Source organism: Canis aureus, chromosome 1, assembly GCF_053574225.1.
Source record: "Canis aureus isolate CA01 chromosome 1, VMU_Caureus_v.1.0, whole genome shotgun sequence".
NCBI lineage: Eukaryota > Metazoa > Chordata > Mammalia > Carnivora > Canidae > Canis > Canis aureus.
In genome coordinates this window covers 110,922,035-110,947,722 of record NC_135611.1, presented here as the reverse complement: position 1 = coordinate 110,947,722, position 25,688 = coordinate 110,922,035, and the positions used below count along the sequence as shown (strand labels likewise).

The following is a 25,688-nucleotide window of genomic DNA, read 5'->3' as shown; positions in this document are numbered from 1 at the left end:
AGGAGGCTGTCAGCTGAAGCTGCCCAAGGCTCCCTGGGGGTGGCGAGGCTTGGCAGGATAGGGTAGGCCTAGTTCCCAGGGCTTGCTGAGCCAGGGAGACCAGGACATGAAGACCGACGGGGGCTTTCACATCTCCGTTTATTGCACTTGAACCTGGGGCTCTTCACTGGTCCTCTGGTGCCAGCTCTGACATTGGCACTGTACGCTGCTACTGCCAACGGCCCTCTCTGGCTCACGGATTCACCTGCAGTGTGTGGCCACCACAGGCCTCATTGTGGACGTGGACCCTGGGCCTTGGGCTCAGTCCAACCCCTTACACCTTGTCTGGGCGGAGGGAGGAGCCTTGCCTCCTGCTGCTCCGGGTACTCATTCAAGGCCCACCTGGGCGGTAAGGGTTCTCTCAGGCCAGGGGTCTCGGCTTGCCCCCCTGCGCCCAGTCCCGGGGCTGGTGGGCTTCGCTGGCGTGCCCACGGACATGCTCGGCACCCTGACCTGACCGGACCGTCCCGGGGGCATGGCCGGCTCCGTTTGTGGCGTGGGGGGGGTCGTGGGCCGGGGACTTGGGCGGGCTGGGCGGCTTGAGCGCGCTGACTGCGCGGATGAGGCCCATGCGGCGGCGGATGGAGTGGTCCAGGTTGACGGTGCAGCGCAGCAGGCTCTGCGCCTCGGCCACCGTGAAGGGGAAGTCGGAGCCCAGGAAGCGCTCGAAAAGCTCCGGGTCGCCGTCCAAGTCCAGCACGTTCTGCAACGCCTTGGTCATGGAGTGCAGCTCGCGGCTGTTGTCGCAAAACACGTCCCAGAGGCGCGCGCGGGCCTCGGGCGCGCCCCCCGCCTGCTGTCGGTCCTCCAGGCACTGCAGCACCCAGCTGAGGCGGCACGGCCACTGGTTGGCGAGCACGACCCAGGCCACGGCCTGGCGCGGCGTGGGGCCCGCGCAGTCCCCGTCCTGCTGCTGCAGCAGGCGCACGGTGATGGGCACGGTGTTGACGATGCGCCGCATGGACACCACGTTGTCGGGCACGTACTCATAGAGGCAGTCACGCTCGTCGTGCAGGCAGAGGAGCGCCTCCTGGATGCGGCGCGCCGCTTCGGCGTCTATGCGGCTCTGCGCGCGCTCGGTGCCCACCCGCGTCTCCACCGCCAGGAGCTGCGCGTCCTCGCCGCCGCCGCCGCCGCCGCCGCCGCTACTGCCACTGCCACTGCCCGGCCGCAGCTTGCGCGTCATCTCGCGGTAGAGCAGGTCGTCGCGGCTCAGCACGGCGTCCTGCAGGAACTGCAGCTTGGTGCGGCGGCCCATGATGGGCACGGAGAAGGGCAGCGTGACGGTGCGGTTGAGGAAGAGGTAGCCGTTGTCGGCCGTGCCCTTCATGGAGCCGGCGCTCTCGAGGCACGCGGCCAGGATGCTGGGGTCCACCACCAGGATGAAGATGAAGGGCGCGTGGCTGTCGGACAGCAGCGTGTTGATGGCGTTGAGCACGCCCACCACGCGCTCCGGGTAGCACGTGTCCAGCCCGGTGACCTCGAGCACGACGCGCAGCCGGCGCCGCTGGTAGATCTCCAGGAAGCACAGGAAGTCGGTGAGCAGCTCCACCTCCTTCTTCACCTCGCACATGAAGCCCAGCTGGCTGCCGAACTTCTCGCGCGACACCAGCCGCTCGATCTTCTTGCGCTGGCTCACGAACAGGTGCTTGCCCACCGAGTACACGGCCATGAGCAGCCCCGAGCCCGACAGCGTGGTGGCCGCGCCGCCGAACACCCGCAGCAGGCTGCCGCTGGCCGCGCCGTGGCCCGGCGCGCGGGCGCCCACCGACAGGTACAGCAGCCCCACGCCCAGGCCGAGCGCCGCCAGCAGCGCCAGCAGCGCCAGGCACACGCGGCGCCGGCAGTGCCACTCGCGCTGGCAGAAGCCCGGCGTCGTGGCCGGCTTGTTGCCCAGCACCGAGTACACGCTGAAGGGCAGCGCGCCGTACTGGTGGCGGATGCCCTCGCACAGCGTGGTCACCAGGCCGGCCCACAGCTTGTCCGTGCCCGCGTACTGCCAGGCGCTGAAGCGGATGAAGAGGAACTTGACGTTCTTGCGCCGCAGGTGCACCTCGGTGATGACCGGCTGCAGGAACACCAGGTACCACAGCAGCCGCGGGAAGCCCCAGCCGCTCACCGGCCGCGGCTGCCACTGCACGCGCCGCAGCTCCTCGGCCTCGCGCTGCGCCGCCTCCTGCTGCATCAGCGCTGCGGGGGGGGGGGGGGGGGGGGGGGGCGTGAGCGGCGGGGGCGGGGCCTCAGGGCGGGGGCGGGGCCCAGAGCCGGACCGAGGGGCTGAATGAAGCAGGTGCGGAAGCGCAGGCCTGGAGCCCGCCTTGGACTGGAAGAGGCCTGAGTGCGAGGCCGGAGGTGGGGCGGGGGCAGAAGCAGAGCTCCCGAGGGAAGGCGCCAAGGAACGGAAGATTGCATGCGAGGGCCGGAGGAAGCGAAACGCAGGGCAGCAGAGTACAGCCTTCGTCTGATTCTCCTGGTTTAATGCTCCTCCTCCTCCTCCAGGAAGCCCTCCCTGATCCCCAGGCTGGGTCCTGTGCCTCCTGGGCTCACCTCACCCCACCACTATCCACTGTTGAGTCGTCACTCTTTGGGGACAAGTCCATCTCCTGCTCTGGCCTGTGAGGCCAGGAAGGGCAGGGCACCAGTCGTCTTGGTCATCCTGTGTCTCCTGGGCACCAAGGGAGGGCTGGGGGAATGTCTGAAGGATGGATCACGAGGGGTGGGGGCAGGGTCCCTCTGCTATTGAGGTCAGTGAATGAATGAATGGGAATGTGCCAGCATAGCACAGACTAGGAGCTCCAGAATGCTGTTTCCTTTTTCCTTATAACCGGATGTTTTCTCCTCCCAGGACCCTGTTTATTGCTTTATGGCAACACAGGGGCAGATGCAGGCCTGTTTAGCAGGTGCTCGCCAGGGCTGGGCTCACCCAGGTGAGTCACCTCCAGCCCCTCTGGCCACAGTTAGGGCTGGGGTCTGAGCAGGGTCTAAACCCAGTTCAAGCTGCTGTGGATCCTGGCCACGTTTCAGCCCATGGGATCGGGTAACCTCTACCTGTTCAGGGGTCTTGTGGGTGCCAGGCCCTGGGTCAGTGCTGAGAAGCGATGGGTCTGGGGGGCACAGGAGGGACTTTGCAGGAGCCAGTGAGGAACCTGGGCTTTCTCCCTAGAGTGCTGGGAAGCCATGGAAGGCTTTTCAACGGGAACAACAGGGCTAGACCTGTACCTTTTTTATTTTTAAAATTTATTTATTTATTTATTTATTTATTTATTTATTTATTTATTTGAGAGAGAGAGAGCAGGGCAGGGGGCGAGTGGAGGAGCAGAGGGAGAAGGAGAGAGAATCCCAAGCACACTCTCTGCTGAGCTCAGAGCCCAGTGCAGGGCTGCATCCCATGACCCCAAGATCATGACCTGAGCTGAAATCAAGAGTTGGACACTTAACTGGCTGAACCACCCAGGCACCCCACTAGAGTTGCATCTTAAAAAGATTCCTTGGAGTGGATCTGGAAGGGGAGGGGATGAGACTGTTGGCCAGGAGGCCAGAGAGGAAATGGGCAAGGACCCAGGGGCAGAGGCTGTGGGCATCAGGGGGGACCTGGTTAATGCTGACTTATAGGCATCTGGCCTCAGGAGCAAGGGGGTCTTGGGGGAGCCTGAGGCTGGACCAGAGGCTCGTTTTCCCTGCTCCCCACCCCAGAACACAGAGCCTCACCAGTGATCTTGTCCAGCATCATGTGCAGGCGGCAGCCAAAGGGGGCATAGAAACCCACGGTCACCGGGACGGGCACATGGCAGAGGGTCTTGGCCAGGCAGCTGCAGTAGACATCATCTTCTGTCAGGATATCTGGAGGCCGGGGTTAGGGAAGGGGAGGGGAAACTGAGTCAGTGAGGCTGGCCAAGCACCACCCTCCTCCCCATCTGCCCTCCAGAGAGCCCACCCTCAGCTCCTCCCTCAGCTCAGCATCCTACTCCCCAACTCTCCAAGATGACTCAGGTCAGACCCGCAGATGGAGATTTCTGGAGCAGTAGGCAACCCCCTTCCCCGATGTGCCCCTCTGAGCACCACAGAAAGAGTTGACCCCAGATCCACCAGGGAAAGGCGCAGAGGCTAGACTCCCCACCGAACCCCAGCACAGAGGCCCAAGGGATTGACAGGCCCTAGGTCACTAGGCTCAGCCACCAGCTCATAGTGTCCCCAGAAAAATCCTATGAACCTTTCTAGGGACTCGCCCTCAGATGCCTAAGACACCTCTTTACATGTTCCTGAAGTTTCTCGTGTCAGTTCCTGCCAGCTCTGCTAGCCTGGCTGCAGCATGGAAGGGCCCTGACGATCAGAGGCTCCTCCTGGCTTCCTGTCCATCCCATACCCTGACCTCTGTCCCCCTCCAGGACCCCATGCCCACAGCCTCTCACCCTGCCCCAAGCCCAGGCAGACCCAGGTATTGGTCCCAGCCCCGCCACCTTTTCTGCATGACCATTGAGAGGCTCAGTATCCCCCTCTGAAGAGGGGGTGCAGAGACACCAGGGTAGCATGAATGCCAAGGGGGTGAGGCAGGGGTGGGCCCTGGGTCGATGCCATGGTCTGGAACAGCCCTTTAGGGAGCAGATTCAAGTTCAATTGCTGGCACCATGCACAAGAATCACAGTGTCACTCGGCTGAGGGCGTCCCGCCCCCCGGACCCCCACTGAGTGCTACTTCTTGGACTGGAGCTGGGGCACCAGAAGGGTGGGGGTCAGCTGCCCAGCCACAAGCCACCCCCCATCTGGCCCTCCCCGCACGCTAACCTCCTCCTCACTGTCCCTGGAACAGGCCACTTCACAGTTTGCTTTTGCTGATCCTGCTGCCACTTACGCAAGAGACCTGCCCCCCCCACACCCATCTTCACTCAGATGTTGCCCTAGTGGCACCTCACCTGATGACCTTCATCGATGCTCCTTCGCCTCCTCTGCCTTGTTTTTGCCCAATGTGATTATCACGGGGTGACACACTTCAACTTGCCTTACTTATCTGGTTCCTGTACCCACCTTCCTCCCACCGCCTGTAGACCGTGAGCTTTGTGAGGACAACAGTCTCTGCCCTCCTCCCCTGCAGCCCCCACCCTCCGCTCCTCTGCTGGGCACCCACCGCAGGCATCCCATACCTAGTCGGAGGGTGGGTGGATGGATGGGTGAAGGGATCCCTCCCCTTGCCGCCTGTTCTCTCCAGCCCCCAGGCCACTCCCTACCTTTTGCTGCAGCAGCACAGCTGACCTGTCCCCCCACCCCCCCCACCCGGCACCAGAGCTGCCCAGCAAGCTGGTACCTGTCACCCCCTGCCCCACGTTCTCTCTGGCCCCGTGGGCTGGGCGCAGGGGTGGTGGGGAGGGCCAGGGAGAGAAAAAGCAGAGCAAGGCTGTCAGCAGAGGGAGACAGCCAGGGCCCAGACCCCCGGCTAGCCCAGGATGAGGCACCAGGGCCAGGCCTGGCCTGGAAGCTTGGATCCCGCCAGGTGAAGCAGAAGCAGCTGCCTGGGGGCCCAGGGTCAGGGACAGCCCCCTCCCAGGCAGGGACCAGGGGAGCGGGGAGGAGGGCAGGCCGAGGGGCCAGGGGCCCCCGAGGGAGGACGCAGCAGGGACAGAGCCCGCAGGAAGGCTGGGTGAGCACCGGAGCTGTAGGTGAAGGAGCCGCAGGCTGCGGGGACAGGCAGGGGGCGGGCGGCACTGGGCCTGCCGGGCTCCAGGAGGGCGCGGGCTGCGGAGGCCAGGCCTGGGCCGCTGCTGGCCATGGCGGGAGCCGCGGTGGGTGAGATGGTGGGCTCGGGGGGCGGCTCGGGGGCGGCGGCCGGTTGCATGGGGACAGCAGCCGTTGCAGGTGGCCCCTTCTGGGCCCCTGGGACGGAGCAGAGTCGCTGCCGCAGGGGGTTGGGAGGTGGGGGCTGGGGCTGCTGCTGCTGCTGCTGCAAGATGGGGGGCTGGGGGCCCCGGCGGCAGCCGCTGACACCCCCCCGGTGGCTGTGGTAGGCCCGCTGCCAGCACACCTGTGGGGGCAGCCGACAGGGCCCGTGGGCTTGAAGGGCCGCTGGGTCATGGCACCACTGGTAACAGCACCCTGGAAGGAAGGAAGTGGGGGCGACTGGGCCTGGGTCCCTGACCCCTGGGGGGCATTGGCAGGAACCACCAGGTCGAGTCTTCAAGTGGAGGCTGGGGCTGGTCCCTCCGCGGAGGCCCGGGAGAGGTCAGAGAAAGTGAAGAGGGGGTGTGGGCAGAGCGGGTGGGGGGCAGTCTCTGTGCTCTTCCATCCGGGGGAAGGAGAAGAGGTACAGAGGCCCCGGCTTGAGTTGGCGGAGGGGCTAGAGTGGGGACAGTGCCTTTTGGAGTCCCTGGGGCTGGTGGGGGGCAGAGAGGAACCCGCCTGGTTGGTCCAGAGGAACCTGGAGTGATGAGAGGTGACCACGGAGAGGGGACGGGGCGAGGACTAAGAAGGGGGTGGGCAAGGGGAAGGCTGGGCCCCGTGGGAAGTAACTGTTCCCATCCCTGGCCCCACAGCAGGAGCACCTGTGGCCACCAACCCCCTGGAAGCTGTCCCCCCTTCATGCACACTCAGTGGCGGGGGGGTGGGGGGAGCGTGCTCTCCCACCACACTGATCCCTCCCCGCCCCTGGGCTGGGCGTAGGTCAGGGGTGTTGTCTTCACAGGCCTGGCGATTTGGGGTGGGGGGAGTTCTACCCATGCTGGGGGGAGGGATAGGCCGGGTGGTCCCCTCCCCTGCTGACATCCCCATCTTGGGCTCCCCAGGACCTGTGCCCGCCCCCCCCACGACCCCTTTATGTAGAAGCCTCTGTGGGGATGCCCAGTAACTCCTCCCCCCTGGGGCCTGAGGTTCTCCTGCTCAACCGTCCGACACTCAGCAGCCCCCCACTCCCAGATCACGCTCCCTGCTAGGACCCCCCAAACCGAACCCCTACCTTTTTGGTGCCCCAACTCCGGATCCAAGAAGTAGCGCTCAGCGGGGGTCTGAAGGGGCAGGGCGCCCCTGGCGAAGCGGACGGTGTAGTGTTTGTGCATGGTGGCGGCGGCGGGAGGCGGGGGGCCTGCTCCAGGGGAGGCGGAGGGGGGCTCAGTGCCGGCTCCCTTGGGTGCCAGTGGGAAGAGGCCCCCCCGGGATGCGACTTGGGGCAGGCGAGAGACCCCCATCCCTGATGTTGGGGTTCTGGGTCACCAGGTGGGGTGGAGGTGCTCTTCAGAGGAGGAGTGGTCAGGTGGGGGGAAGGACAGCTAGATGGGGGAGGACGGAGAGGGGTTGGGCGGGGAACGCTAGGGGCTAATTTGGGGTGCGTGAGATTTCCAAAGTTGGTGATTGGGTGTTTGGGAGCCCCTGGGAATTCCCAAGAAGCCAGGACAATGGGGGTGCCGGGCAGACGTGGGCTGGGGAGACATGGTAGCCCCAGGGGGTGCTGAGAAACTGTAGGGGACCACGGCATGTTGGGAGGCGCGGCTGGCGCTGTGTGAAGGGACAGGTCACCAGCGCGGAGAGAGCTGGGAGCCCCGGGCCACCGCCACCCGAGGGACAACTGAGACATCTAGAGCCTGAAGGAGGGCGAGGGTGGGGAGGGGAATTCTGGGGGAGCACATTCAGTCAGGCTGGTCCAATTTGGGAAGAGGCTCAGCAACTCGGGGCGAGACGGGGTGCACAGTCTAAAATGTGGGGAGCCAAAAGCCAGAAGGGAAGGAAGGATGCGTGTGTGGGGAGGCAGGTGGGGCCCAGGGGCAGAGGGAAGGGGGTTGTCGCGGCTCAGTGGGGTGGGGGCCCCCGGACCTACCTGTGGCGGCCTCGGGCCGGCTCCCTGCCCTGCCGAGCTGCTGCGCTCGGGCCCACGGAGACAGGCCCCAGCTGGGTGCCAGCCGCCCGACCGGTTTGCCCGCCCTGTCCCCGCCCCTTCCCCAGAGCGCCGCCCGCCCTGCCCGGGGCTGCTCTCTGCTCTCGAGGACTGGGGGCTCCCCCCACCCGCGCCCGGGGTGTGGTACCCCACATAAGGGCGGAGGGGGCAGGCCACGGTGCCCGCCGGGGGCTCCACCTGCCGCGGGCTCTGCAGACCCTGCCTGGCCCGTCCGTGGGACCCGGCGAGGAGGCCGGCGCAGGGATTGAGTCCAGGGCCGGGAGGAGACGCAATCCTGGGCTCAGATGCCAGTTCCCCCAGGGCCCAGCTGTGTGACCTTGGACAGGTGACTTCACCTCTCTGAGCCTCGGCTTCCTCATTGCTGAGGAGGCCCCGGACGACCAACGTCGCGTGGTTGCAGGAGGCCACCGGGCAGAGCGGGACACTCTGACGACAGCAGCCGGCCCCACAGCGCGCGCTCTTCCCGCCGTTAACCCCCTTCCTCACCACACCCTAGCGGGGCTGCCGTGACGCCCGCGTCAGCCGAGGAAACCGAGGCCCAGAGACATGAGGTTCCTTGCCCCGGGTCTCACGGAAGCAGAGTGGGGCCCCTGAAAGCAGCGGGCTGTGCCGCAGGCTCGCTGGTGGGTGCGAGGCTCCTTGTGGACATTCTGAGAGGTGAGAGCAGGGCCAGGGCTCAGGAAGAGTGGGGAGCACGGGGGGGGGGTCTCTGCTGTCCAGGCCCGTGTCCCTTCAGCTGCGGGCGCCACAGGGCTGACAGGCACTGCCCGGGGAGATGGGTGATCTGGTGGGGCTGGGGGAGGCGACCACGAACAGCGCCCGGGGCAAGAGAGAAGGAACCCATCTGGTCCTGGGCGACACCCCTCCAGGGGTCCCACCTGGGTGACCAGACACTGCCCCCTGTAGCCAGAGCCAGGCCTCCTTCCATCCGTGGGGGCCAGTCGTGTCTCTCCCCCCCAGGCCTTCAAGCTGCTTTTCCTGGGAAGGCTTCCTCCCTGTCCTCTACTAGCTGGGGACTCTACCCACCACCCCCACCCCACAGCCGTCCAGCCAACAGGGGGGCAGGGCTAGTATGTCTGAGAGGGGGGCAAGGGTGCGGGGGAACCTCCAGGATGTGCCCAGGAGCTTCTTGAGGGCAGGTGGGGCCAATCCTCTGCCATCCCTGCCCACCTGCACACACAGATTGGTTGAATAACCAATTCTTTCTGGGAAACATCTGCCAGGCTCTGTGCGGGGCAGAGCCAGCTCCCAGCAGAAGGATCCAGAAGGATCCAGAAGGACCCAAGATGTGTGTCGGAACATAAGTGACCACCACAAGGCAGGAAGCAGCTGTCTAGGGGTGCTCCCGGGCTGCGGGCGCAGACAGTGCATAACTGCTCTGAGGGGGTGGTGGCCAGGTGGCTGCAGGAGGCCGAAGAGGGGGCGGCAGCCTGGGAGTGGGGCACAGGGCGGGGCAGCCTGGGCAGGGAACGGTATGTGCAAAGGCCAGCAAATGCGGAGCGCAGCTTTCTGGGCTGGGGATGGGCAAGCCGATGCAAGGGCCACATGGGGTGTCTTCACAGGACTCTAGAGCCAGAGGGGCCTCCACCCACTGATCTTTCTGCTCTTGTTTGGGTCTCACCCCAGCCTCAGTTCACAGTTCTGAAGCAGGGGTACTTACCCACAGCAGGCAGCAGGGCCTGGGCAGAGTCCAGGTGTGTGGGACCCTCAGGTGCCATGAATGTAAGGGGGGCAGGGAGGCCGCAGCGCCCAGGGCCAGGTCCGCTGGCCTGTTGTTCTGGGTATGACCTCCATCTGCCGGCTACCTCGAGTGTGTGTGTTGGGGGCCGAATGAGGGTGTCTGGTCCGTTTCCCCCTCTCTGCCCATCCAAGGTCCTGGCAGCTCCAGGCCTGCCCCTGCCCACTCTAGGTGGCCCCCACTCTGCTCCCCAGGGAGAGGTCCATTGTGCATGCCCCACTGGGTGGAAGACAGCCCCAGACTTGTTGACGCTGGCAGGGTTGCCAGTGCTGGCCCCTCTGCTCCCCCCCACACCCCAGACCAGGTGTGCAGGGCAGGAGGCGGCAGGCCCTGGGGCTCCGGGCTGGGCCGTGATGGAAGGGGCCTGTAAGGGCAGGGAGTGAGGGATGGGGAGCTACACAGGGGGCTCTGCTCCCCACCCAGGACCTGTGACAGGCATTGCTTCACAGATGCTCCCTCCCCCTCAGCGCGCAGAGTGACCCCCTCCTCCTTCCACTTTAAATCTGGCTCCACATACAGAACCTTTATTGGGCATCTGCCACGCAAGGTGAGGAGTCTGATGCGGGGATCCCTTCACACTGGCCCCAACTTGGGCCACCTCATTCCCAGGACACCCCCACCTCCCTGTGACACCCACTTGTTGAACACGTGATGCCCTGGAGTGGTTGGACCCTCGCCCCCCTCCCCTGCTTGTTTATCACCCACTACCAGCCCTCTGGCCACCCACTACCAGCCCTCTGGCAGCGCTCCAAGGTTCCTGGGCCAGCGGTGGCTGTGAGGCTCAGCTGGGGGTGGGGGCCTGGGGCTCCTCAGGTTTTCTGAATCACCACCTGGAACTTACCTGGAAGAGAAGGGCTGGCTTTAGCTTGAGGCTGGGGGATCTGAGGGCCGAGGCAGAAAGCACCTGAACAGCTCAGAGATGCTCAGAGACACTCATCCCTGCCCTGTACCAGTGGCCTGGCTGGCCTGGGGCGGGACAAGGGGTGGTCCAAGGGGGTGCTGCTCCCCGCCCACCTGGCCTGCATCCTAGAGGTATGTGGGTGACTAGGAGCATGAAGGTCAAGCATGCAGGCTGCTGAGGAGAGGCCTAGCCCGGGCTTCTGTGGCATGTGTTTCTCGGGTCCTGCCCACCTGGCCTCAGGTCCCCACCATGAGGAGGCCTGGGGCACCAGCAGAGGGAAGAGCACTGGGGTGGGGGGCAGCAGAGGGAAGGCTAGCCCCAGGGGGGCATGCAGGCTGCAATCCATAGGCCCTGGCTGCCCTTTAGGGCCCCCCATTAGTGCATCAAGCAGGTTGACTACTATTATGTCCACCCGGAATCATGTTCGCCACCACTAGACCAGCTCCTCGTCCCATCCATGGTTCTCTGCTCCCAGCTGGCACAACTTGGGGAAGCAGGCTTGGGGGACAGCACAGGTCCAGGGGCATAGCCAGGTTGCCCCAGCCACGTAGCCTGGGCACGGGACTTAAGCTCTCTGGGCCTCAAACTCCCCATCTGCCAGTGGGGTCCCGCAGGTCCCAAAGCCTCGGCAGCAGGGACAGGAGAGCTCCAGAGACCCACCACACAAGGGACGGGAAGGGCCCCCTCCCCCATGACTCACAGGTGGGCAAGGATGCCACGGAGGCGGTGACCAGGCTCTTGATGCCCAGGGTGCTGAGGGCACCTCGCAGGAGGCCGCAGGTGAAGGCCAGGAACTAGGGATGGGTGGGGGGGCACACGTCACCCAGGGAAGTGGGGAGGCCAGCACCCAGAACAGGGGCCATGCTGGGCTTTGGGCTCCACAGTGGGGGCGAGTCCCCCCCCCCCCGGGTCCTGGGCTAGCCCCCCAGCTCGGGGCGGGGGCTGAGGACACAGGGGGAGGTCCAGTCCAAGCCCCTCCATACCTTGGGGGCTTCCTCTAGATACTGCAGACCCGCAGCCATCCGGATGAGGAGGGGGAAGCTGTTGTCCTGCAGGACGTAGGTCCCCTGGGAACAGAGAAGAGCCTGGGGTAGGGGGGTGCTGGGGTGGCATCTGTGCACTTGTGGTGGGGGAGGGAAGGCTGGGAGCCGTTGCCCCCTTCCCGCTGGGCTGAGGCCTGGAAAGACCTTAAAACCCCTGTCATCATGGCCCCATCCTTCAGGGCTACAGAAGGGCTCAGGGGCTTCCCAGCCCAGGCCAGGGGTCCCCCACGGGGCATGTTGGCCCTGCCCCCCTAGCTGCGTGGCTTCTGGAATAAACAGTGGAGCAGCCCACCAGGGCCTGGCGCAGAGTGGGCACCGAACCGGAGCTCCGGCCAGCTGTCAGGCCCAGGAGAGATGCTGCTAACCATGGGAGAGCCTACTGCCTACCCTGAGGCCCCATCTCAGGAGGCTTGTGGAAATTCTAGAAATAGCTGTGACACCCTGCCCACCCCCCACCCCTCCGCCCCAGTTGCAGCCTCCTGGCCTCCCTTGGAGAATTGGGCAGAGGCCGGAGAGGGGCCTGTTGCCAGTGGTGAAACCTGCCTCCCGCCTATCAGCTTGGGCAACCTCCCTCTGGAAGGGCTCCCCTCCGGCCTCCCTTTCCTCTTGGTTTCCGCCTCTGCCTGGAGTCGGGATTCGGGATTCGGGCCCTGGGCGGCGCTACACACCTGGTGATTGGTGCGGAGGCTGTCCATCTGCTTCTGGAACACGGCAACCCACAAGTCTTTGCAGAGGAACTTGAGGACGTCCAGCTCCTCTCTGAAGGCCAGCGTCTCCTGGGGCAGCCTGGGGGGCGGGGGTGGTGGCAGTGACAGGCGCTTGGGCCAGGCTGATGCTGTGGGGCCAGGAGGGCTGGGATGGGGAGCCGAGGGTGAGGAAGAGGGAGGAAGCCAGGCTGGGTTCCTCTACGGAGCAACACAACCCTCCCCGTCCAGGCACGCCCAGGAAGGGACCGACCTCAGGTCCTGCCTGCCTGCAGCCAGCAGGGGCAGGGGAAAGGCAGGAAGCGCCAGCTCTCACCTCTCGCCCAGGGCCTGGCCCACACGGAAGCCCATGCCCTCCAGCACAGACAGGCTCATCTTCTGTCCCTAAAAGGTCAGGGAAGAGAGGCTCAGGGGCCCTCGGCCACCTCCACCTGAACCGCCTGGGTTAATAAGACCAGTGTGCCCATCCCTGCCAGCTCAGGGGTGAGGGGAGCCAGGAGGGACGGCCTTCGGGGACAGGTCCAGGCCTTCTGACTGGCAGGCTGGCTTTGTCCCCCGCCATACAATGCCTTCAACATGCCTCAACATGCCTCTGCGGATGCCACAGGCTCTTGAGACCAGCCCCCCTTGCTTCACGAGAGGTGGGGGTATGCCCCAGGCTCAGCTTTAGACCTGCTTGTCGGCTCTTTCCTGAGAACACCTATCACTCAGCTCGGGCATTTCCAATGTGCGTCCTTACAACACTCTGTGGGTAGGTAGCACTCTGATCACCCCAGGGACTCCTGGTGACTTGCCACAGGGCTCGTGTGGCAGCAGCAAGGGAGCCGCAGGGCGTGGGGCCCACCCTCCTGGCCTGGCCAACAGGAAGCTATAAAAATCAACTGTAATCATTATGCCTTGAAACATCAGCCAAGACCCCTGGGAGGGACACACGGGGGCTCAGGGTGGGAGATGCTCCCTCGGGTGCTCGGGGAAGGCAGTAGCAGCCAAGTGTGGCATTCCCGAGAGCAGGGGCAAGGTCCCGCAGTAGGAGGGGGCAGCAGGTGGGCTGTACTTGGCGTCTGTCCACGTGTCTGCACGTGCTGATGGCATGCCCCGAGGGGAGTCGGCTTGCACGGATTTCCTTGGGGTGGCCTGAGGACCCTGAGTGGTGGAGGCCCAGGCTGGGGACATCGGAAATACCAGGACAGTGTATGCAGGGAGGTGCCGCTCTCCTCAGAGAAAATGTGGCAGGGCCGAGGTGGGAGGCAGGTGCAGCGCCCTGGGAAGGGGCAGGAGTCACCGGCCGGAGCCCTTCCCACCCTTCCTCCGGCCACCACACTCCCTTGGGAGTAACTTCCCGTCTTCTCTCTGGGTCAGACAGGCCATCACCACGGCCTCCCCAATGCTGGGGAGGATTTCTCTGCCTAGACCCCCTCCAGGAGGATGTCCTGGCCTCCTCAGCAGGCTTCAACAGACGTTAGGGACCCAGCTGTCCACCCCCCACCCTCTGCCCCACCCCTGGGACAGCTTCCATCGTCCAGAAGAGGGGCCTCTGGGCTCACTCACTGTTCCCTGCCCCGCCCCCCAGGTTAGGTCCGAGATCCCAGGCCAGTCTGTGGAGTGGGGACCCAGGCTGACCCTCACAGCCAACACTGGCCTTGGCACACGGGAGGCCCTTAACTGAATAAAGCGGGCAGTCAGGATTCGAGCTTGCACGGTGTGCCAGGTGCTTTGTACAAACCTCTTGTTTAATTTTAACAACCCTGTAAGGTAGGTTCTGGAAGCTGGCACTTGGAAGAGCGAGGTAACAGGCACCCGCAGCCACAGGGCGTCTTTCTGACCTGGGTGGATCTAGTTCCCAAGCCTAAGCGGCCAGGGTGGGTGGGTGGGAGGCCAGACCGACACCTATGGCTGTCCGGGCCTCAGTGGGGTGGCCAGGGCTGTGGCCCACCTCGGGGGACAGGGAGGGGGATGTGCCTGGGAGTAGGGAGGCCCGAGTAGAGGTCACCCAGGCCCCTGAGCAAGTTGGCCCTCTTCTCTGCCAGGCCGCCGGGCTCCTAGGCCCTTGCCCGCATTCCCGTGCTCCTCCTGCAGGACCCGGACCCGGTGACAACACAACTTCCTGCGGGCCAACACTGGCCAGCTCTTTGGACCCCCATCAGCACGTCTCTGCTTTCCTCAGGCCCGACCTCTGGTGACCAAGGTGTGTACAGATGGGCTCCGGTGTGACACCAGTGCAGGGGACACAGCCCAGAGGCTGAGCAACCCCACTGGGGGACCAGGCAGGAGCTGACTGCCCTGTGCCCCCAGCTACTCTCGGGTACAGACAGAGAGGACCATGTTCGCAGCGCTGCCTCCCTCACCAGGGTCCTTATAAGGATGAAATGCAGGCCAAGCACTCCCCGCTGAGCTCAGTAAGTATTCCTGTCCCTGTCACGCACCGCCTGTCAACCTGGGTGACCAGCCCCTGGTGGAGGGAAAGCCCCAGGGAAGAGCAGCTCTGTTCCATGGGCTGACTTATCCCAGCACCGAGAATGGCCTCAGCTAGCCCTCTCTGCCGGGTGGTGGCCGGGTGGCCATCCTCCCAGAGGGCAGCACCTCAAAGAGGCAGGGCTGGGCTCTGCTGTGACCAAGCACATCTGTGTCCCTGGGGACTTCCCGAGGCACAAGGGGGGCTCTCTCATTCATTCCACAGACATGTCCTGGTGGCCTCGACAAGCCGGCCGTTGTGCCTGGTGGGGTGACAGGTGCCCAGGTGATGGGCAACCCCTATGCCAGGGGACCCAGGCAGCACAGAGCAGGGCAGAGCCAGTTCCCCCAGGAGGGGTCCCGGGGTGCTTCTCAGAGGAGGGCGGGGAAGCAGGAAGAGCTCTGGGGGGTGCAGCTCAGGCCACAAGGGTGGGGGAGGGTGGTGAGAGGTGGGGGAGGGGACTCCTGTAGACCAGACTGAGGGGGACACAGTGGGAGAGGGCATGACAGTCCCTGCCCCGAGGGAGCGGGGAGCCCACAGGAACTGATGCGGGCTCCAGCCCAGGTGGGGGCCCCACAGGGGGAAAGCAGGACTGTGAGAGCTCCTCTGGGGCCAAGTCTGAAGGAAGCAGAGTGAAGCCGGGAAGGGAGTGGGGTGGCACCCCAAGGCCTGGTCACAGCCGGATAGTGGCCCTGAGAGGGGACAGCCCAGGAGTCTGCAGGGTCCTCAGCCAAGCCGGGAGCTCCAAGATGGGGATGGAGGGGCGTCTGGAAAGGTGTCCCTTCAGTGAGCTTCAGACTGCCGGCGTTCAAGGCCTGGCTCCGCTGCTTACTGACCTTGGGCAAGCTATCCGGGCCTGTTTCATGTGTGAAAGGGGGCTGACAGCAGGCCCCACCTCATAGCGGTGGCATGATGGACACTGGGCAATGGGTCCTGCCCAGCTGCTGTCACCACCCACCCCACTGTACTCAACTAGGGGCCAGTGACATGGTGCTGAACTGGAAAGATTGGGGGGGTGGGGATATGGGGTGTAGGACCAACAGGAAAGGGCAGGGAGAGAGGCAGTGCAAGGGAGGGGTCAAGGATGAGCAAGTGAAGAGAGGGTGGAGGAGGAAGGGACCAGAAGCTTCCCCTGTTCCATCACCACCTGCCTCCCCCAGTCCCTGCAGAAGCTCTTCAGGGATTAGAGATTTATCATTCCTACAAAAGGCAGGGCGGGCCGCTCATCCTCTGGGCCCATCCCAGGGCCAGGGCGCTTCTGGGTTCTTGGCCACCCTCACCCTCAACCTCAAATGAGTTTGCACAACAGCCCACGGAGAAGAAACAAGATCGTGCAGAAACAGAGGAGAACCCTGTCGAGAAGGCTCTCCTGGTGTCCCCCCAACAGCATGGGAGCCAGGAGGAAGGGGCAACTGGAGGGGAGCCCTGGGAAATGGAAAGTACGGTAGCACCAATAAACCTCTGTTAACAAGGGAGCCGACAGACAGACATAGCTGTCAAGGACAGACATTTCCTGTCAAGGAAAAGCCACGAGGTAGGAACAAATGGCAGGAAAGCTGTAAGACACACGGAAGGGACCCAGAAAGTCCAGCGTTCTAGGGCCAAGGACGCGCTGGAACAATGTGGAAGAAGAATCGAAGAGACGAAAAGAGAGGAGGGTGCTCAGCAACAGGAAGGTTCAAGTGTTTGAAAAGAGAAGGGCCACCGAGCCCCAAGGAAGATGACAGGAAAATAAGCAAACCGAGCCACCCCACAAGCCCGCATGTCCTGAGCCCTGGACTCCCAGAGAATATCCTGGACTAAAGCAGGGGAGCTGGTGGGAGGGGGGCCTGTGCCAGGCTCCTTCTCGTCTCTTCTGCAGCCCTGCCCCTCCGTGATCTGTGCAGGTTCTGGAGGGGGGCCCAGGGGCCAGCTGCCCAGGCTCCTCCCTTAAGAGGAGCATGGGGAGAGGGAACATTCTGGCTTCCCCCAGGTGCATGGCCCCAGAAGATCCAAGAGTGCGGAGAGTGAACGCATGAGTAAGAATGAGCAAGCGGGAAAAGCCAGCACGCCTCCCACCCTGTGGCCCAGGACTCACTGCCCACATCCACCCAGGCGGTCCTAGACACCCCCAGATCCTGCCTTCTCCCCGCCCCCCAATACTCCCAAAGGCCCCCCAGTCCTAATTCCCCCTGGGCTGAGCACCTGCCTGTGCTCTGGGCCCCTATAGCCACCAACCTCCCTCAGGTTGGTTCAGGCTCATTCACATGGCCTGGGAGACCTTTCTAAAAAGTAGAGCTGAAGCCCGTGCACCTCGTGTAAACCTTTATGGCTCCCACCACTAGCTCCCTGGCCTCAAGGGCACTGTGTCCCCTGCAGGGCTCTGTCCCCAGGGGGTCCACTCTGGCAGGGACCAGTCGGTGGGTTTCCCAGGCTCTGGCTGAGGGCCGGGGCTCCATCTGACAGCTGCTGCACCCACCCCAGGTGCCCGGGCTGGCACAGGTGCTCGCTGGGCTGGGCCGGGGTGGAGGAAGGTCTGTCTGGCCCAGCAGGGCTGCTCCTGGGCCCCCTGCCAGGGCTCACAGTAGTAGGTGACAGTAGGTGAGACCCACGCTTACTGGTGTGCAGAGGAATTAACTCCCTTGCCCCCAGGCTTTTCTTATCTTCAAAGCTGCTGAGGTGGAGAAACCACAGGCACCTCCTCCCTGGGTTTTTCCTGCTCTGGTAACAAAGGCCCTTTGACCTCGTGGCTCCTCGGGTTAGTCTTCCACTCCACCTGTAACCCTTCCAGAAGAATCCATTCAACAGCCACAGATAACCAATGTGCCAGGCAGGATACGGAAATCCCCCAAACTCCTGGGCCTCTGGGCATGTGTGCTCTGGGGACAGATGAACGAGCCACCCACTGTCCCTGGGCTCAAGGAAGGTGGTGGCTGGGGGGAGGGGCAGACCTGAAGCCACAGACAAGCCTTGGAGCCCGATGCCTGAGTCCTGATTTCCCCGGATTCTTGCCACCTGCAGCCCAGGGAAAGCCCCACCTCTGGTGCCTCAGCGCCTTCTCTGTAAAATGGGGTGATAGCGTCTACCTTACAAGGCTGTTCTGAGGACTAAATCCAACAGAATACTGTGCTGGGGACACGGTAAGTCCCCAGCAGGAGGCCCGCATCTGGTTCAGATGGGACACTTGTTGGGCCGAAGAGAAGGAACAGAAAGAGGAAGAAGGAGGAGGGAAGAGTGGGAGTGGAAGAGACAGGATTGAGCAAATAGCAGTTCTCTCTCTCTTTCTTAAAAAAAAAATTATTTATTTGAGAGAGCAAGCAAAAGCGGGGTTGGGCAGAGGGAGATGGAGAAGCAGACTCCCCACTGAGTAGGGAACCCAACATGGGGCTTGATCCCAGGACCCTGGGACCATGACCTGAGCCCAAGGCAGACACTTAACTGACTAAGCCACCGAGGCTCCCCAAACAGCAGTTCTCTTGATACAGCCCTGAAATGGGGCTCCCAGGTGGAAGGGCCGTGGGGGAACCGCTGCAGACCTTAGCCCCGGCTGTACCCGGGAAGCACTCAGGACCCCGGCACGGAATCCCAGTGGCAGCGGGGTCCCAGGCACGTTCGTGTGTTTTGAAAGCCCGAGGTGAGCACGGCTGAGTAACCCAGCATTTCTCACACTTGCTTGACCACAGAAACCCATTAAAATCCTCCCTGAGTGCGCCAGGGAAGGCTCACCGGGAAATGCGGGCCAGCGTTTACAGCGCAGGCTTTGGAGGCGGGAGGCCTAGTTATATTCCTGACTCTGCCACTTGAGAGCAAGCACTCCTGTGCATCAAAGCCTCTGTTTCTCAGGTTCCAAAGCCTACAAAGCGGGGAGGATTGTGCTGACCTCTGTGGGTCGGTAGGAGGATCAAATGAAATCAGGAGTGTGAAGCCCATGGGCGGGCACAGGAAACATTCATTTGTGGTAGGGCGCTCCTATTATTACAAATCTCAGTCCCTCCACAGCAGGGGGACTGAGTCCACTTGAACAAACCCAGGCCAAGGACCTACTGTGTGGTGATCAGTGTAGACCTGGCCATGGAGTGCAGTCGGGGGTGGGGTGGCAGAGGGCGGACATGAATCAAAGGCTCATAGGAGCCTAGAATTCAGATGTATACTTGAGTGTGATAGGACTACCAAGGACAAATGGGAAGGGGCTGCAAGAATGTCACAAGGACACCTGACTTGAACTGGGGGCTTGGGGAAGGCTTCCCCAAGGAAGAGGCATTTGAGCCAAGGTCCAAAGGATTAATAGATGGGAATGCATTGAAGATACAACAGGTGAAATGAGCTGAGAGATGAGGGTACAGGGGCTGGTACAGGGGCAGAGAGGGGCCTGGACTGTAGGGCAGGGGTGAGGAGAGGTGGCACCCATGATCAGAAAGAATGAGCAGGGCCTGGCTGGGGGCTGGTGTTGAGGGAGGAAAGGCTGATGTCAGGGACACCGGGGATTGTGGCTTGAAGCCAGGCTGGATGGGGTACGGAGACACTGCAACCCCCTCTCCAACACACAGGCCCACACTCCCCTTCCCATGCTTCATCTTTCTCATAGCATTTCCTTACCACACTATACTTGATTTATTTAGCTTCTTTGTGTCCCCTGATGACAACCTAAGCTCCAGGAGGGCCAGGAGTTTTTTTATTTTTTAAATTAATGAGAGACACACACACACAGAGAGAGAGAGAGAGAGAGCGCAGCAGAGACACAGGCAGAGGAAGAAGCAGGCTCCATGCAGGGAGCCTGACGTGGGACTCGATCCTGGGTCTCCAGGATCACACCCTGGGCTGAAGGCAGCGCTAAACCGCTGGGCCATCAGGGCTGCCCAGGACCAGGAGTTTTATACAGTTCACTGAGGAACTCCCAGAGCCTGCCACCGAGCCTGACACTTGGTAGCTTTGAGATGAAGTTTGTGGAATGAATGAACTTGAAAGAAACTATGTTGAGATGAGAAGCAACATCCTCCTCCCCAGCTCCTAAACCAGAAAACTTAAGCCAGTAAAAAATCTTGCATATTGATGAGGATGATGATTGAAGTAATTAATAATAATGAAAAAAACTTGATCATGGCGCTCAGTCATCAAACACCTACCCTTTCTTCTTGGTAACAGATTTTACAAGAGCTTCCATGTTCTGGAGGTGGATTAGGTGCTTGACATCACACCAAGTGCTTTAAAGTTCGAGCTCATTTGTTCTTCCTAATCTTCCTAAGAACCAACTTCCAAAATGCCAAGCATGCTCCTACCTCAGGGCTTTGCACCTGCTGTGCCTTCTTCTGGGATGCCCCCCTCACTCCTCTTGCCTTCACCGCACGGCTAAATTCCTACAGTCTGTTCCTCAGAAGGGCTTTCCTCTACCGTCAACCACTCCATCCCTATTCTTTTCATGATTCTATGGAAGTTTTCTTTTCATTTTCTTAAGATTTTACTTATTTGAGAGAGAAAGAGAGAGAGCATGAGCAGGGGAAAGGGCACAGAGGCAGAGGGAGAAGCAGGCTCCCCACTAGCATAAAGCCCTACCTGGGGCTCCATCCCAGGACCCTGAGATCATGATCTGAGCCAAAGGCAGATGCTTAACCGATTGAGCTACCCAGGCACCCCTCTATGGAAGTTTTCTTGATCGGACTTCTCACTAGCTAGTGGCATATTCTTGTTTGTTTGACTCCCCTACTAAGTTTCCCAAGGACAGGGAAACAGTACCTGACTACAATAGGTGCCTAATAAGTGTCTATTGCATGAGTAAATGCCCCTCTCTGAGACTGAGGCGCTGTTATAATACCCACTTTACTAAGGAGGAAACTGAGGCACACAGGGGATTGAGTCACTGGCTCTCACACCTACATAGTGGAGCAGGCGTGGATCCAACCCGGGCAGTTAAGTCCTTGGTACACATCCAATGACAGTAATTACCATAATTACTACCTGCTGACTCCGTGCTAGGCCTTGAGCTAAGCTTTAGCCGGAGCTGCCTCGCTCACCTGTAGCAGGGACCCGCGAGACCGGCCCTGCTGCGATGCCCACTTTGCAGAGCACGGAGCCAGCGCCCCGCGAGGGCAGGGGCGGGGTCGCGGCTCGACCCGAGCCGTCGACCCGCCCTCGGCGCTCCCCAGGGCCACGCCCCGGCGTTCCCGCCGCGGCCCGCGCCTCCTCCCCCCGGGTCCCGGCGCTCACCCCAGGCCCAGGGTCGGAGTGGTGCGCCCACAGCTCCGCCACCATCTCGGTGTGCAGAAACTCGAACAGCGCCGCGTCCGCCATGCGCCGGCCTCGCGCCCAACGACCGGCTAGCGCTCCGTGCTCCAGTTGGCCCGGCTGGGCAGGCCCCGCCTCCCGCACTTGGCGCGGGCCGCCCCCATTGGTGTTTCACACTAAGCCCCGCCTCCCGGGCTCGCATGGTGCGCGCGTGAACCCGGGAGACCCAGGGGGAGGGCCTGTTTTCATTGGCCACACGTGACAGCGTCTCCGCCCTTCCCCTTCGCCTCCTCGCTGTTTCCGGGTTGTCGAGCCTTCCCATTGGCCGGATCACTGGTCACGGGAGACAAACCCCGTTTTTAAAAATTTCTATTCGTCCACTCTCCACGCAGCGCAATCCGGAAGCGCCAGCCCAGCCGCTTTCCTATTGGCCAGGCCTCCGCTCACGTGACTGCTCACGCCCCCGCCCTCCTCGCCCCTACACACAGCTGGTTTTGAGGACTAGCTTTCCCGGTAGGTAGCCGAGCGGCCCACGTGTGTGGCCGCCATGCCCGCCCAACGTGCGCCCCGATTGGTTGGGGCTGTCACCCTCCTCCCTCGGAAAAGACGGCGCGCTCCGGCTGCGTAGCGGATCCTGCAGGCTCCGGGCTTCGGTAAGCCAGGTACGGTCTCCGGCGACAGCGCTCCCCCGCGCCCGCGCTACTGCACCCTCCCCGGAGTCCAGCTGGGCTGTCACCCTCTCTGTGACCCTGGCACTGGCCCCTGGGCAGCTCAGGAGCCCGTGTACTTCCGGATCTGACAGAGGCTTGGAGGACGGAGGGGAGGGTGTGGCCTCTGCTAGGAGGCAAAATCGGAAGAGCTGGGTTTGGGATTCGGGGAGCGCGGGCCACGGGGCCTTCATCCACCCGGTCCTCAGTTTCCCCAAAGAGGGTGGGGTCCAGTGGCTTCCATTATCTCTGGCAGCAGGGCCGACGAGCCCGTTTACAGAAGAGGAAACTGAGGCCCAGGCGCGGGTAGCAGATGGCCGCAAATCGCTAAGCTAGTCAGTGCAGGGCTTGGGGATCCAGCACCCGCGCCTCTTAACCACCGCCGGGCGCCTCTCTTCTCCCCAGTTCGGCGGCATGGCGTCCCAGGGTCGTCGGCGGAGGCCGCCGCGGAGGCCCGAGACCGTGGTGCCGGGGGAGGCGGCCGAGACGGACTCGGAGCTCTCTGCGTCCTCGTCGGAGGAGGAGCTGTACCTGGGCCCCTCGGGCCCGACGCGCGGCCGCCCCACGGGGCTGCGGGTGGCCGGGGAGGCCGCGGAAACCGACTCGGACTCGGAGCCAGAGGCGACCGCCGCGCCGGGGGACCTGCCTCCGCTGGTGGTGCAGCGGGAAACGGCCGGGGAGGCCTGGGGCTCGGAGGAGGCCCCGGCGCCGGCCCCCGCGCGCTCGCTGCTGCAGCTCCGGCTGGCCGAGAGCCAGGCGCGGCTGGACCACGACGTGGCGGCCGCGGTGAGCGGCGTGTACCGCCGCGCGGGCCGCGATGTGGCCGCCCTGGCCGGGAGGCTTGCGGCCGCTCAGGCGGCGGGGTTGGCGGCGGCCCACAGCGTGCGCCTGGCGCGGGGGGACCTGTGCGCGCTGGCGGAGCGCCTGGACATCGTGGCCGGCTGCCGCCTGCTGCCCGACATCCGCGGCGTGCCGGGGACCGAACCCGAGCAAGACCCGGGACCGCGGGCCTAGCCGGCTCCCCCTCCCCGGCCGGCCTCTGCGACCCGGCCCTGTCCCGCTCCCCGCGCGTCTTGCTGTCACCCTCTGGACGAGCGTCACCTGCAGGGAAACGCAGTGTAGGGGGGCGTGGTGACGTCGCAAGCCCCGCCCTGTCTCCAGCATCTGGCTCCTCCCCCTGGCCCTGCCCTCCGCTCCCGGGTTTGGCTCCCGGCCCTGGTAGCCAGTAGCTCCCTCATCTTTCTCCATGCCGGGCTGTCGCGTTGCTTCACGTTTCCTTGCGCTCTGCCTTTCTTGAGTTGGGTTTCTGCTCACAAGGGCTGGTTTGCTTCTTCCCATAGGCGCCTCGGAATCTGGCCCAGATTCCATGGCATCTTCCTTCACTCCCCTGGCTCTGCTTTTGGTCCTAGCCCCACTTCTGGAACTTCGTCCCCATAGGCTGGGCCCTGGTTCCATCTCCTGGTCCTTGCTCTGCTGTCTCCCAGCTTCCAATCCTTGGGGCTTAGCTCCAGCCCCTGGGGTTGATCTCATTTCCTGAGTCCAGCTATACCCTTAGGATTAGTTTTGCTTCTTTTGCCTTCCCCATTCTGCTTGGACTACCTACCTCATCCTGAGCTTCACAGACCCCCTCCCCCCACCTGCCCATGGTTTCCTTCATCAGGCCCAAGATCTCCCCCTTCCCCCACCCACCCGGCCCAAGGGGGTCTTCCCAATTTGCCAGGCTGAAGATGGCATCTCCTCCAGAACTTGTGGACCAAGTGGTCATGTCCTCCCCACCTTCCAAACCAAGGTGGCTTTTGTGTCCAAGCTCTAGATATAACATGGGTCTTCTCCTGACTGTCCAGGCTGACAGGGGCACTCTTCGGGCACTCTTCGGGCACTTAGGGCCTAATGCAGTCTTGCCCTGGTACTTTAGGTGCATTGTGACACCGATTTGCAGATAATAAAACACCACACACTTGGTGTTTTATTCCCTGTGTTGGCCCCTGGAGGCTACAGGGACCTGGGTTTCTGGCTTGGCTCAGGGCCTGGGCTTAGCCGACTCTGCTCTCTCTCCTGCCCCCAGCCCTGGCCCCTCAGTCCCGTTCACATTTATCCACTTCCCCCACTTTATAATCCCAACCTGAAGCTGAGATCCGAGCCCCCTGGGATAGAGAAGTGAAGAAGAGTGCGCTGTACCCATCTCATTAAGACTCAGAACATTTACTGCTATGAGATAGGTTCGTTGATGATTTATTTCTCTGAGAATGGGAGTCCCAAGAGATCTTTCATGCCCGGCCTATTGAAGGTGAAGCTGTCGCCGGGCAATTGGGACCCTTTGTTTTTTGCCCTTGTTCTGCATTTACTTACATATTGTTAATTCACATAGTTACTGAGCACCTGTTCAGCGCCTGTCCTGTGCTGGACATTGAGGCTACAACATCCAGCCCAGGCCCTCACGTTGCTCCCAGCCCACTGGGGGAGACAGACATTAATAAAATTTTCTCCTAAATAAATGGATAGTTTTAATAATTTCAATTTATATATTAGCTGTAGTTTTTCTGACACTGTAATTAGGGCCGTGAAGAGTACAGGAGTTTTGTGAAGGTGTAACCAAGATCTCTCTGACCTTGTCTGGGCAGATGGGGGGAGGTCACATGGCCACCCCGCGGAAGTGATGTGTGAGTTTGAGCTGAACCCTGAAGCTGTAAATGGGTGAAACTGGAATGAATGGAGAAGAGTTACAGGTGGGGGGAACAGTGTCTGCAAAGGCCCAGAGTCAGAAGGGAGCATAACCTATTTAGCAGAAAAAGGTGACATCCTCTATTGGAGACAGCAGTAGCACTGGGGGGAGGGGGCGGAGGTGGGTGAGTGTTGTCACCAGCAGAGGCCAGACAAAGCTGGGCTTTTAAACCAGGTAAGGAAGGACTCAGCCTCTATCCAACAACCAGTAAGCAGACAATGGTGCCAATGAATGTGTCTTTTGTGAAGGAGATTCTGGGATTTATGTTTCTGCAGTGTGGATGCCTCTGGAAAAATACCCAGAAATGCCAGTTTAAAAATAAACTGGGGTGTCCTGGTGGCTCAGTCAGTTAAGCGTCTACCTTTGGCTTAGGTCATGATCTCAGGGTCCTGGGATCCAGCCCCTGGTCAGCTCACTGCTCAGTGGGGAATCTGCTCTTCCCTTTTTCTCTGCCCCTCCCCCCCACTCATGCTCTCTCAAATAAATAAATAAATAAAAATCTTTTTTTTTAGATTTAAAAAATTATTTTTCATGAGAGACACACAGCGGCAGAGACATAGGCAGAGGGAGAAACAGTCTCCCTGGGGGAAGCCCAATGCGGGACTTGATCCCAGGACCCCAGGACCATGACCCGAGCCAAAGGCAGACACTCAACCACCAGGTACCCCAATAAATAAAACCTTTTAAAAAGTAAAATAAACATCCTTTAAATGTACAGAGGAACTCAGAAGGGAGCAAGGGAAATCTCCCGGGCCCATATTGCAGAGGTAGCTTCGAACTGGTGGCCCTGACAATATTTGCCCATACCAGAGACACAAGGCCTTGGAAATTAACAGCTGCCAGGCCTTGGGCCAGGCAGTTTGGAGGGAAGCAGAGGCCCCTGCATAAAACTCGGTCCCTCAAAGAGCTACACCTCCAATGAGAGAATGTGGTAGAAAAAAGGCAAATTGATATTTTCGAGGCACACCTACGAAACTTGCCCATCTCAGCTTCGGCTCTGCATGGAGAAAATGTTTCCTCGGGGACTTCACAACCACCAGTTCGACTGGGATTTGGATTTACCCTTGCGGAACAGTCCAGGAAACCCCCAGCATAGAAATGAACTGGAGGCAAGCTCTGGCTGAAGCCAGGGAACCCAGTCATAAGCGGCTTCATGCAGAGTCAGAGCAGGTTAGGGTCAACCGTATTTAAGGACACAGTCGAAAACTGCAAAACCCGAGGATAATGTGATGAACTAGTCTGGGCTGCTGGATCCCTTCCCCAAATTTAACCTTGGAGAAACTGGAAGAAACAAAGAAGCCTGTCAGAGTGT

The 25,688-nt window shown here is 61.9% G+C and overlaps 3 protein-coding genes across 10 annotated transcripts; 1 reads left to right on the top strand and 2 right to left on the bottom strand.

Annotated features, from left to right (window-relative positions):
- Positions 1-107: 107 nt before the first annotated feature.
- Positions 108-11,237, bottom strand: NKPD1 (NTPase KAP family P-loop domain containing 1). 3 transcript variants are annotated; one of them, XM_077848550.1, is made up of 5 exons: positions 10,491-11,237; positions 6,979-7,104; positions 5,679-6,122; positions 3,748-3,879; positions 108-2,229 (listed from the first exon to the last, which is right to left on the bottom strand). In XM_077848550.1, the coding sequence occupies exons 2-5, from the start codon at positions 7,076-7,078 to the stop codon at positions 401-403; spliced, it is 2,505 nt and encodes an 834-aa protein (XP_077704676.1). In that variant the 5' UTR covers positions 7,079-7,104; positions 10,491-11,237; the 3' UTR covers positions 108-400. The 3 variants fall into 3 exon arrangements, with proteins under 3 accessions (XP_077704676.1, XP_077704671.1, XP_077704681.1); XM_077848545.1 differs by lacking the exon at positions 10,491-11,237 and adding an exon at positions 7,834-10,033; XM_077848555.1 differs by lacking the exons at positions 5,679-6,122; positions 10,491-11,237 and adding an exon at positions 7,834-7,962.
- On the bottom strand, positions 10,152-21,164 carry TRAPPC6A (trafficking protein particle complex subunit 6A). 5 transcript variants are annotated; one of them, XM_077848560.1, is made up of 6 exons: positions 20,930-21,164; positions 12,551-12,681; positions 12,262-12,445; positions 11,534-11,617; positions 11,251-11,344; positions 10,152-10,490 (listed from the first exon to the last, which is right to left on the bottom strand). In XM_077848560.1, the coding sequence occupies exons 1-6, from the start codon at positions 21,147-21,149 to the stop codon at positions 10,487-10,489; spliced, it is 717 nt and encodes a 238-aa protein (XP_077704686.1). In that variant the 5' UTR covers positions 21,150-21,164; the 3' UTR covers positions 10,152-10,486. The 5 variants fall into 5 exon arrangements, with proteins under 5 accessions (XP_077704686.1, XP_077704692.1, XP_077704695.1 ...); XM_077848566.1 differs by having other exon boundaries at positions 12,614-12,681; positions 20,930-21,091; XM_077848569.1 differs by having other exon boundaries at positions 12,262-12,379; positions 12,614-12,681; positions 20,930-21,088.
- Positions 14,272-24,149, top strand: BLOC1S3 (biogenesis of lysosomal organelles complex 1 subunit 3). 2 transcript variants are annotated; one of them, XM_077848604.1, is made up of 3 exons: positions 14,272-14,693; positions 21,340-21,600; positions 22,060-24,149. In XM_077848604.1, exon 3 carries the CDS (start codon positions 22,069-22,071, stop codon positions 22,666-22,668), a length of 600 nt encoding a protein of 199 aa, XP_077704730.1. In that variant the 5' UTR covers positions 14,272-14,693; positions 21,340-21,600; positions 22,060-22,068; the 3' UTR covers positions 22,669-24,149. The 2 variants fall into 2 exon arrangements, with proteins under 2 accessions (XP_077704730.1, XP_077704720.1); XM_077848594.1 differs by having other exon boundaries at positions 14,283-14,693; positions 21,340-21,609.
- The last annotated feature ends 1,539 nt before the right edge of the window (positions 24,150-25,688 follow it).

Bases quoted from the DNA above. Each gene is read 5' to 3' on its own strand.
- NKPD1 (XM_077848550.1), bottom strand. From the start codon at position 7,078: ATGCACAAACACTACACCGTCCGCTTCGCCAGGGGCGCCCTGCCCCTT. The intron at 6,123-6,978 runs GTAGGGGTTCGG...CCTTCCTTCCAG, and splicing joins GGAGTTGGGGCACCAAAAAG to GGTGCTGTTACCAGTGGTGC. The intron at 2,230-3,747 runs GTGAGGCTCTGT...CCCCCCCCGCAG, and splicing joins GATGCTGGACAAGATCACTG to CGCTGATGCAGCAGGAGGCG.
- TRAPPC6A (XM_077848560.1), bottom strand. From the start codon at position 21,149: ATGCGAGCCCGGGAGGCGGGGCTTAGTGTGAAACACCAATGGGGGCGG. The intron at 12,682-20,929 runs GTGAGCGCCGGG...CTGACCTTTTAG, and splicing joins ACTCCGACCCTGGGCCTGGG to GGACAGAAGATGAGCCTGTC. The intron at 12,446-12,550 runs GTCGGTCCCTTC...TCCCCATCCCAG, and splicing joins GCAGGCAGGCAGGACCTGAG to CCCTCCTGGCCCCACAGCAT.
- BLOC1S3 (XM_077848604.1), top strand. From the start codon at position 22,069: ATGGCGTCCCAGGGTCGTCGGCGGAGGCCGCCGCGGAGGCCCGAGACC.